We start from the raw sequence: 10141 nt of genomic DNA, 5'->3' as shown, positions 1-10141 counted from the left end.
GAGAAATGGACGTGCTGTCCTGTAATTGTCTTATTCTGATTTTCACTTTAGCATTTTTCCAGCGCACAGGGTAGTCGTCCCGGAGAGCCACCCCTCTGAATGAAAACGAAGGGAACACTGTTCCACTTGATGAATGAGCGTCTGTTATCTGAACTGGTCAAGGGCCAGGATGAGGAGAGGATGTTCCGAGAGGAGACGGTGGATATTGTTTGCTAAATATTTTCCTTTTTCACTGACAGACAGGATGCATTCTTAGAAAACACAGAGTTCAAATAGAAACATAACAGTAATGCAAGCACAACAAGAACTTACTTTGAGATGATACTTACTATTGTCTTTTTTTGACGTTTAGAAATAACTCCAGGTCTGTTTAAAATCCACAATCCCACTAGCCAATCATATTGAAATCATTACCTTTACATGTCCCAATCTAATCTGCTGTGATCCTTCTCCTCTCTGCTCCAAACTTCTCTGCTGCCACCCACTGGTCACTCAGCTGCATTTGTGTCGCAACTCTTTTTAAGTTTTTTGATGGATTGAACTAGAGGTTAATACAATATAGTGGAAAATATGCTTTTATTTGTTTTGCATGTCATAGTCACATTTGCACAAGATGACATGACACAATAATTACATGTGATAATTATACTGAAACTCATTCTCTTTATTAGGAGAATTATTTAAAACAGCTCTAGTTCTGCTTCACTGTACTTGTACTGTCTTTTTTGTTTTTTTTAAATTAACTATTTGTAGGGTCCTCCCTCCCTTCTTTTGTTTAGTGAACCTGGGAGCACGCCTGCTAGTTAGGTGACTCACCCTGGGGCAAGGTGCCGTCACCTGCATGCAGTGTTTGCATGTGAAATGTGTGGTGTCTCTGTCACCCCTGTACACCCTTTACTTCAGTATGCCTCTCCGTTTACCAGCCTCCTGCATTTTGGTTGGGCTGAGCCACAAATTTCCCTTTATTAAAGTATCTTTATGCTTCTAGATGAAACCCTCTTACAAGGAGAGTTGTATAAAGTACACAAACTCAAGTAAAAATGCGAGTACTTGCCCAGGAAAGTACTTCACTTCTACAAGTAGAAATACCCTTTAGTTTTTCCAATCAAGTAGAAGTGAGTACAATCGTTAAATTTCACTTAGAGTGTAAGAAAGAAGAAGTACTCCACTAAGAGAACAGTGGATTTTAAACAATGTGTTTTCTGATGCTGTTGACAACATAAATGTAGAAGTTTAAACCTTTTTGACAAATTCTAACAAATTGTCACTAAAACGTGTTAATAATCTACAGACGGTGGAATGAATAAAAAAGGGCTTGTGGGAAGTGTAATGTCTTTCATATCAATGTCTTCGTCCAACTTAAAGAAACCTGACGATTGGTGAAGTCGCTTTTAAATTGCTACAGAACTGATTATTACACAACTTCCTGTTGTGCTCGAGGTTCTTTTGTCAAAATCATTCTCCAGCTTTGCAGACAGACAAAAACAGAAGACAGTTTAACTCCAGTTTTAACTAATGTTTTTCAGATCACACTGTACAGGTGCCTTTTTTATATTTGATCACTATTTGCTCTGTTATATATTAATAAATTATATTATATTGTATTTTATTCTTGTTTGGGAAGCTGGCATCGTAACACATTGTTTGTGTACTTGGCTAAAAAAATAATTCTGGTTTTCATTCTAAAGCTACAACATGCAGCTTAAAGAAACAATATATACCAATCACACCAAGCATTTAAACCAGGTACTGAAGCCCTAATTCAAAATATATGAATACATCTCACTTTTATTTCCAGCTACCAGCTGCTCTGTCCAGTTCAACTGACCTCCCACATGGGGAACCTGTAAAAACTACACACACGCTCTCATCATGTCTGCGTCTTATCTTTGCCATGGTTGAGAGCCAAAAGAGACTTGTCAGCATGTGGTTGGATCCATTTTTAACATATCTCCCTTTTAAAAATCTGTGTATGTTTGTAAAGAGTGTAAAAGAGTCTATGCGAGGAGGAAATACCTGCCAAGCCGTGTTTACCTATGGATGAGCTGTAAATCTTAAATGACTCAAAGGTTTATGACCTATGAATATATTGTGAGCCTAAAAGTTTCTAAAACAGGCTTACGTTCAGAATATCCTGTTGAGTTTGTTTGTTTTTTTTAATCAGCACCACGGGCTTATTGAGACGCTATTTTGAACCGTTTATTACCTTGATCGATTTGATTCGTTCCTAATTATTAATTTTGTGGCATTCAGCAGGGAAATTTGCTGAGGTTAGCCAAATCAGAAAAGAGGAAGTGAGAAGGTGAGATGAGCTAATTTGCTGATCTGTAGTACTGGCAAGTAACGCCCTCCTCCTACTATGAACCCCAAAGCGGACTTTCCATTTCAGACTTTCCAAACTCCACTTTAATTTACTAAAGTGAGGTAGCGCAAGGAAATCCCAATCTGTGCACCCTAAACCAAAAAAACCCCAATATATTTATATTTAAATATATTGATATTTTATATATCTTTACTAACCATCACTAATTAGACATTTTGAACTCAACAAACTTTCCCTTGAGCCTAAGTATAATAATTATTTACACTCCACCATATTAACAGAAGTGGTTCTGCGCGATAGTGTAAGGTATAAGTGAAATTTACCTGTAGAAGGACATATTTGTATTTACTTGGTTTTCACACGTCCATATCTGTGCATTCTTTTTGCACTCTACCCCTACCTGTGTAACAAACCACAGGTTTCGGTTTGACTTAGCTGGTGGAAGGTTCTGCTGTAGTCAGGTTGTGGGGTTTTGTGTCTCAGACACACACATGCAAAATGATCTGTATGCCTGTTGCTCATGTTGAAAAGAAATATACATTTAGATTTTTCTGCTTTATATTTTGTTAGCAGATATAACTTTATACGTGTGTATTCCATTTTGTAAAGTTTAAATGCACGTGTGAATTCAGTGAAGCCATCCACATGTACACTGAACCAGGCTATGTCTGCAGTTGCAAATTAATATTATTATAAATAAATATATATATATACATATATATGTATTTAACATTTAACAGTTAAGGGAATAATTGAACTCTTAGTAATACAACTGTGTGGTGCAGTGATGATCTGACACCTGAAAAGACATTTCATTCTCACGAGTCTAACTGTGATCTGGCCTTTTCTTGTTTCGACAAGCAGTCATCAATCGACTCACCGACTTTCATTTTAGTAACGACCTCCTCGATGTCAACAGAGTGAGGTCACACTACAGAAACAGCCCTCCTGAGGGGCTGCATCAGCTGCGTCTCAGTCTTCCGCTGTGCTCTTACTTGATCTCTCTGCGGCCTTTGATACAGTACCTTTAAATCACCTGATCCTTCTTTCTACACTCTCTGATTTGGGCATCACTGGCACAGCTCTGGCCTGGCTTAAGTCGTACGTATGATATCTTGGCAGTGGCAAGTTCTCTAACTCTCGCTGCCTCTCTACTGTAATGCTGCAGTTCTCAGTTCTCTATTCCTCTACTTTTTTGATCTATACTACATCCCTAGGTGCCATCGTTCAGTAGCATGGCCTATCATTGCTATCTTCCTGTCCTTTTCACCGGATGACTCCACTAAACCGTTATGCACCTCTGTGTGTCTCTCTGACATCCCTGCCTGAATGAGAGAGAGAGGCATCGTCAACTCAACAAAACAGAAGTTCTTGTATTCCCAGTCAATCCTTCGATACTACACAGCATACCCATCAACACTGTCGACACAAGGTCTGACACAAACCTGGTGGTGATCCCTGATGATCAACTAAGCTTTACTGACCACGTCCCCTCTGTGTCAGGGGCGAGCAGATTTCCAAAAGATCATCCAAAACATCCAAAAGATCAGACCCTACCTTTCAGATGCATATGGAACCCGAATTCATTGTGCAGGCTCGGGTCATATCTCGTCTCACCTACGCCAAACTGTGTCTTGTGGCCCCCTAACCTCCCCTCATCAGATCCCAGGTAAATGTTTCAGCTCAGTGGTTCCACAAGGGTGGAACGAGCTACCACCCTCTGCAGCCTCCCAATCTTCAAAAATCTGCTGAAAACAGAACTATTACGCAGCTTTGACTGCAAATTGACTAAATATGAATGACAATGACTTCCACTTGATATTGACCTATATGTGGTTCAGTTATGTATAATAACTGTAAACACAGCAAACCACTGTGCCCCAATTAAAGTCTGGTTGGGGACTGTCGCTAGTCATCTCTGTCTATTGTCTCAAACCTTTACGATGATGAGTTTCAGACAGACATCCAATACTGAAGTAATAAATATGATAGATGACATATGAGGTCTTAATTACAACTACTGCTGCCGATTCTTTGACCCCTTAATCACTACTAATCCTGCATCCTTAACATACACTATACACCACATGGTTGGAAAGGTTAATCAGCTTAAAAATCAAACTATGTAGTCAGTACTAAAACTGTGGCCATCAATATTGTCAGTAATGTTATTATAATTTCAGACAATGTGTTGAAACGGATGCAGAAATCTTTTGTCAACCTCAGCACAACTGATGCCATTTGTTTTCTATTTAACATGCTAACGGCACAACAAGTCCAAAAAAGTTACTTACAGTAAATTAAATCTCAGAGCAAAAAATATAATTACATCTGAAATAGTAATAGTAATAATTATTTTTATCAGCCGCATGTTTAATAGTGAAGAGTGGTAATAATTTCACATCATGTTTTATCATTTCAAACCATATTCTTCACATAACCACATAATGCAGCCATCATCAGAGGAGTGTAAAACCACAGTGCATCTGCATAATGCACAACGTGCACAGAGATGCACAGACGTGCACACGTTCACACACTTCATAGAAGTTAGAAGTGCTCATAATGTTTTTCTCCATTTCATCGAATCTGGTCTCTCCCACATCATCCTCTGCCCTCCACCCCCTCATTTTTTCCCCCACTCGCTTGTCTTACTCAGAAGCGTTGACCACATGACCACAGACTGTTTGCAAGCTCTGAAGTTTCAGGTACAGGTCTTAATTTTGTCATGGTGCAAGTTCCTGCCCATGTCATATACATGTGACGAGCAGCATTATAAATTGAGAGGAGAAAACAGACAGAAGACAGACGCTGACAGCAAGACATCCAGACAAGGCAATGATGAAGATGATGAAGAACCCTATCGTTCTGGTGGCCTGCGCCTTGCTCTTCCTTTCCCTCGCTGCATCTCAATGTAAGTTCATTTCTTTAATAATAAATTAAAGTAATTAAGTTATCAATACACATAATAAACGTTATGTGCATTTGAATCTACATTTATTTTAGCTTGTATCAAAACTAATTATATCAGAATCAAACCAACCCCCAACTTGTTTTGAGACGCTGCAGCGGCACTAGAGGCGTCTGCAATTGAGTGCACTCTAAAGTGTAAAGGGACAACATACAAATAAAGATATTTTCAATTTACTTCTGTCTCTGTTGATGACATTTTCCACGTCTCCGTTGCATTCACAGCCAGCTTTAGTCCACACGAGTGCTGTTTTAAGTTCATCTCCAAGGCGCTGCCCAAGAGAAACGTGATGGCCTACAAAAACACAGACAAGCTGTGTCCAATGCAAGGTGTCCTGTAAGTGTCCTGTCTCCTGTTGTCTCCTTCAAGCAGTTCAGAATGAACTTATGAATAACATTTATTGTCATAATATATGAAATTAAAGACAGTGCTAAAAGAAGGAAATTCAAAATTGATCTACGTAAATTAAAATGTATTATATATATATCTATATATCTCTATATATCTATATATCTCTATATATATATATATATCTATATATATATATATATATATATATATATATATATATATATATATATATATATATATATATATATTTTTTATATATATATTAAAATGCATACATAAAAATAATTCCTGTGTGTATATTTAATGACAGAAGCAACATAAATTAACATGGCATAAACAATCTTTATCTCTCTTTTAGCTTTACAATGAGGTCCGGCTCTGAAATCTGTGCAGACCCATCTATGGAGTGGGTCAAGAACATCATTGAGGCCAGAGAAAAAGTCAAGGCTAAAGTGAACAAAGCTGAGCCCCGAGAATCAGAGTAAACCAACGCAAGTTTTACCGCTACACTGTGTTAATGTCACTGAGGAAAGTGCCGGTGTAGTGAAAAACCTGTGACGTCTCTATAAATGCAAAATGACTGTTCACGTTTGTATTACCTCTTCTTTCTCTTCTTTGTATTATCTATTCTCTCCATAAATATTGCAGTAAATTATACTTAAAATTGTTTTCACCTTTTATTAAAAACATATAAGCTTCATTTTCTCTTTGTCTTTTTGTCTTTGATTCATCTTTCAAGCAAAACTTTGAACAAATGAAATTAAATTCTACATTATTGTGCCCATTGAATTTGTACACATCATATTTTTGCCAAAACAGCAGCGAAGGATCTGAGCTGATGTGGTTTCTAGCTGGTAAAGCCACAGAAAACTCAGATCTGCACCACCAGATTTAACTCTTCAGACTTGAGCACATGAGATTTTGGTCCAGCAGGTGTCACTCATCTCTCTTTTTAACATTCTCTTAAGTAAAAAATAAGAGTTTCACAGTGGCCTTCAAGGGCCAGGTTTCCATTGCTCTTGCTGGACTCCAGCGAAAATGAAGAATTGTTTAATCTCATTTTCAGTTGCGCTCTTGAGAGCAATCACTCACTGAAAAGGATTTCAGTCCTGTTTTTTATCAGCTAAACCAGACTGCAGTCGGTTAGAGGGTCGCCGTACACACCAAGCTGAACGTGTCATCCCTGTCAGATGGCAGCTGCCTGGGGTCAATGCTAAAATAACACATACTTGAGGGAAAACATATGCTCATATCCGTGGCCAAACTGTAGGTAGCAAGTCTCAAACTCCCGCCGCTCTTGCTCACTTGATATTTCGCACAAACTGACCCGAAAAGCTGCTCAGATGACGTCAATGCAGTGACATCATCGCCCATCACCTTTCTTTAAATAGTTTCAGACCCAGATTTTTATTTCCTGCTGCCCTCCATGCTTCCAAACATGCCACTCTACGTGCGTATGTGTGTGTGCACACCATCGTATGAGCACAATTCCCCAACAAGCTCTCACGACAGATGCTTTATACTCACACAACAGGTGACCCATTAAAGAAGATGGTCTGATTAGATTTCGGAGGACCTAGCTGCATAGATCTGCATATTAATAAGGCTAAAATTCAAGCGGGAGCCAGCGTAGCTCCAGTGCTTCTAGTTTGCAATTGTGATTTAGTTTAAGAGCCGAAATGACAAAACAGTTAAGCTAACGAGCACAATATTAAAGCCATATTTCACTTGGTCCTCTGTCATGTTGGATTTGCTCTGGCGAAAAAGCAACGTCGTGACACTACGAACAGAGTCTTGGAGATGTCCTATTAAATTTGCATATGAGCATGTCTGTCAGTGCAACCTATGTGTAGCAGAACAAAATTAGGACACAAGAAAGTAGCCCGAGGTTTCACAGTCGCCAGTGATGGGAGAACTGCTCTGATCCTTTACTTATAGTTAAACAGGCTCACATTAGTTACATTAAAAGTTCTGTATTAAAGTGATATACACTATAAAAGATAATGGAAAATCAAATGGCTCTTTGGTGGAAGTGACAACAACTCAGTCATAATAATACAATGTAAGAACATAGGAAGTAAAAAGTGCAGTGTTTCCATCTGGCACCAAATGGCAATAATTAAAAATATTGAAGTATAATAACTTAAACTAAGTTACTATAACTGCTACTATAACTTCTTGTGGTATATCATCAGTAGTTAGGGCTAAAGAATTAGCAACAAAATGCTAAATTTAAAATATCAAAAGTAAAAATACAAATTCAAAATTACCCTTTATCAGATGGCTGGATTGAGAAATGTAATTTCTTTGTGCCATGACACTCAAAAAGGCTGTGAACACTGAACATGTGATTTGTCATTATAGGGTATTGTTTGTAGATATAAGACTTTAACATAACACATAAAAAGTTAAGCACTGAAAATACTTTCTGGATGCACAGTAGTGGCACATCAAGCTGTACATTACAGACACTTCACTGTTGTATGTTCAGTATGTATTAGTTTATATTTTGTAACAATGATTCAAATGATTCAATGTAGTGACTACATTGTACTTAGTTACTTTCCCACAATACATATTTAAGGTGATTTAACAGTGAAAGGAAGGATTATTTCTCCGTGCACAGAGATAAAGCGCTAATAATGACACACGTGCACTGGAGCCAGAAGAACTGAGACAGTGACTCTGAATAAGCTCCAAAGAGCACAAACAATATTTCCTTTTTATAACTTGTTCCTGCGGCTTTGTACTAACAATAAAATATTGTTTGTTCATAAAAAAAGCTGAATGAATACACAATCTGCTGTGATACAGTTGTACGGGGAATTCATGCGGCGTAGCAGGAGACTGAGGAAAATAAAGAGGAGGAAAAACATAAAGGCAGCAGGAGTCAGCCGGGAGTCTGCAGATGAAAGGCGAGAGAAAAGGAGTGTGTGGACGCAACAGTCACTGTGGTGATGATCCGATCTGGGGTGATGAACACAATGGGATGCCATCAGGAGCACCCACACACACACATTAACACACACAAGAGCGCACATACATAAATAACCGGTGTGTATGATGTCAGCTTTTCCTGACAGATGGAATCAACACAAATTAAACCTTCAGAGAGAGAGAGAGAGAGAGTGTGTGTGTGTGTGTGTGTGTGCAGCAGCAAGACAGGATGGAGAAAGAGTCGGAAGAGAAATTTACACAATCAGATGTGCAAGAATGTTTTTTTTTTTTTTTTTTTTTTTAGCAACGAAGTGTCAAAGCATTTGCCAAGATCAACGCCTGTCAGTCACACACTCACACTCCCAATGATGATTAAGTTGAGTTGAATTTGCAGAGTCCTGTTAGACACGTAACAATGCTGCTTTGCATGACACAAAGAGTGTAAAAGCACCTTCTGTAGCCGCTATCATGTGTGTCAAGGAATTAAAGGAAATTAAAAGTGGGAATTGAAGAGAAATTAGTAGAAATAGAGGGAGAGATGAGACAAAAAGGACCCAAAAAAAAAACCTAGAGATCAATATCTGTATAATTACCTACAGCTTGCTGAGTTGCTAGGAGACTAACCACAAATGAGAGAGAGGGACAGAGAAGAAGAAGTAGAAGACGACGAAGAAGAAGAAGAGGAGGAGGAAGACAGACAGAGAGCGGCAGACTAGAGAAGTAGAGAATAATTTCAGGGTTGCAATGATGCCCATTGTGTTTCTGCCACTTGTGGTTGTGCAGCGGCCCAATGTCGACAGAGATGGAAGAGGAGGAAAAAAAAAAAAAAGAAAATTAGAAATAGAATTTATGGGGGGTCCCCTAGGAATTGGGTTGCATGCATAATTACTGAGATATTGACACTGGCTGTATCTTTGTCCTATCCTGTTCCTCCCCACTGTCCATCGTACACACCTCTCACTCACCTCTTGGTTTTCTATTCCTTTATCCCTCACCCCAGCTTACTTTTACTTTCTCTCTCTTCCCCGTGTGTGTCTTTCTTTATGTCGTTTAGTTTCGTGTGGCTTCTCTTGCTCTCACGTGTTTCTTTTCCAGTCATCATCTGTGCTAACAGCCATAAATCCTCACAGGGATGAACAACAATTAGATTCCAAATGATGCTTTACAATATTACAACATCAGCTCTAATTAGCTATTATTGCAGACTATTCTCGTTAATCACTGCGTGACTGAGCAAAACATGTAAACAAACAAGCACTGTCATATTAGGAAGCTACGCCCAAGTATAGGGGTAGGGTTTGTTATGTGTTCACATTAATATTTTAAATGAGACATAAATGTGTTTAGTCTCTTAGTGCAATGACATCAGTCACTTATTAGGTTAAGATGCACTAAACGCCACATTGTTAAATGTGACAAGCCATCATGAGCAACATTGAATTGGGGTACTGTTCCTTTATCTGGAAAGACGATGAGGAGGGCAGGGAGTGAGGCATGGAGAAGACAGGAGAGAGAGAGAGAGAGCCAGACGTAGTAGAAAAAGGGGGGTTGTTGTGAGC

General features: G+C 38.7%; 1 protein-coding gene across 1 annotated transcript; it reads left to right on the top strand.

Moving 5' to 3' along the window:
* Positions 1-5092: 5092 nt before the first annotated feature.
* ccl38a.4 (chemokine (C-C motif) ligand 38, duplicate 4) lies at positions 5093-6345 on the top strand. Its single transcript, XM_026341569.1, has 3 exons — positions 5093-5237; positions 5519-5630; positions 6004-6345. Exons 1-3 carry the CDS (start codon positions 5162-5164, stop codon positions 6128-6130), a joined length of 315 nt encoding a protein of 104 aa, XP_026197354.1. The 5' UTR covers positions 5093-5161; the 3' UTR covers positions 6131-6345.
* Positions 6346-10141: the final 3796 nt, after the last annotated feature.

The sequence above is a fragment of the Anabas testudineus genome, chromosome 24 (assembly GCF_900324465.2).
Source record: "Anabas testudineus chromosome 24, fAnaTes1.2, whole genome shotgun sequence".
In the NCBI taxonomy this organism is placed as follows: domain Eukaryota; kingdom Metazoa; phylum Chordata; class Actinopteri; order Anabantiformes; family Anabantidae; genus Anabas; species Anabas testudineus.
The sequence above is the reverse complement of the archived record's forward strand: the minus strand, read 5'-3'. Positions and strand labels throughout refer to the sequence as shown.

What these genes read in the sequence shown, in the direction of transcription:
- ccl38a.4 (XM_026341569.1), top strand. Translation starts at nt 5,162, where the DNA reads ATGATGAAGATGATGAAGAACCCTATCGTTCTGGTGGCCTGCGCCTTG. An exon ending in TTCCCTCGCTGCATCTCAAT is followed by an intron (nt 5,238 to 5,518) that starts GTAAGTTCATTT and finishes TTGCATTCACAG; the next exon opens with CCAGCTTTAGTCCACACGAG. An exon ending in TGTCCAATGCAAGGTGTCCT is followed by an intron (nt 5,631 to 6,003) that starts GTAAGTGTCCTG and finishes TCTCTCTTTTAG; the next exon opens with CTTTACAATGAGGTCCGGCT.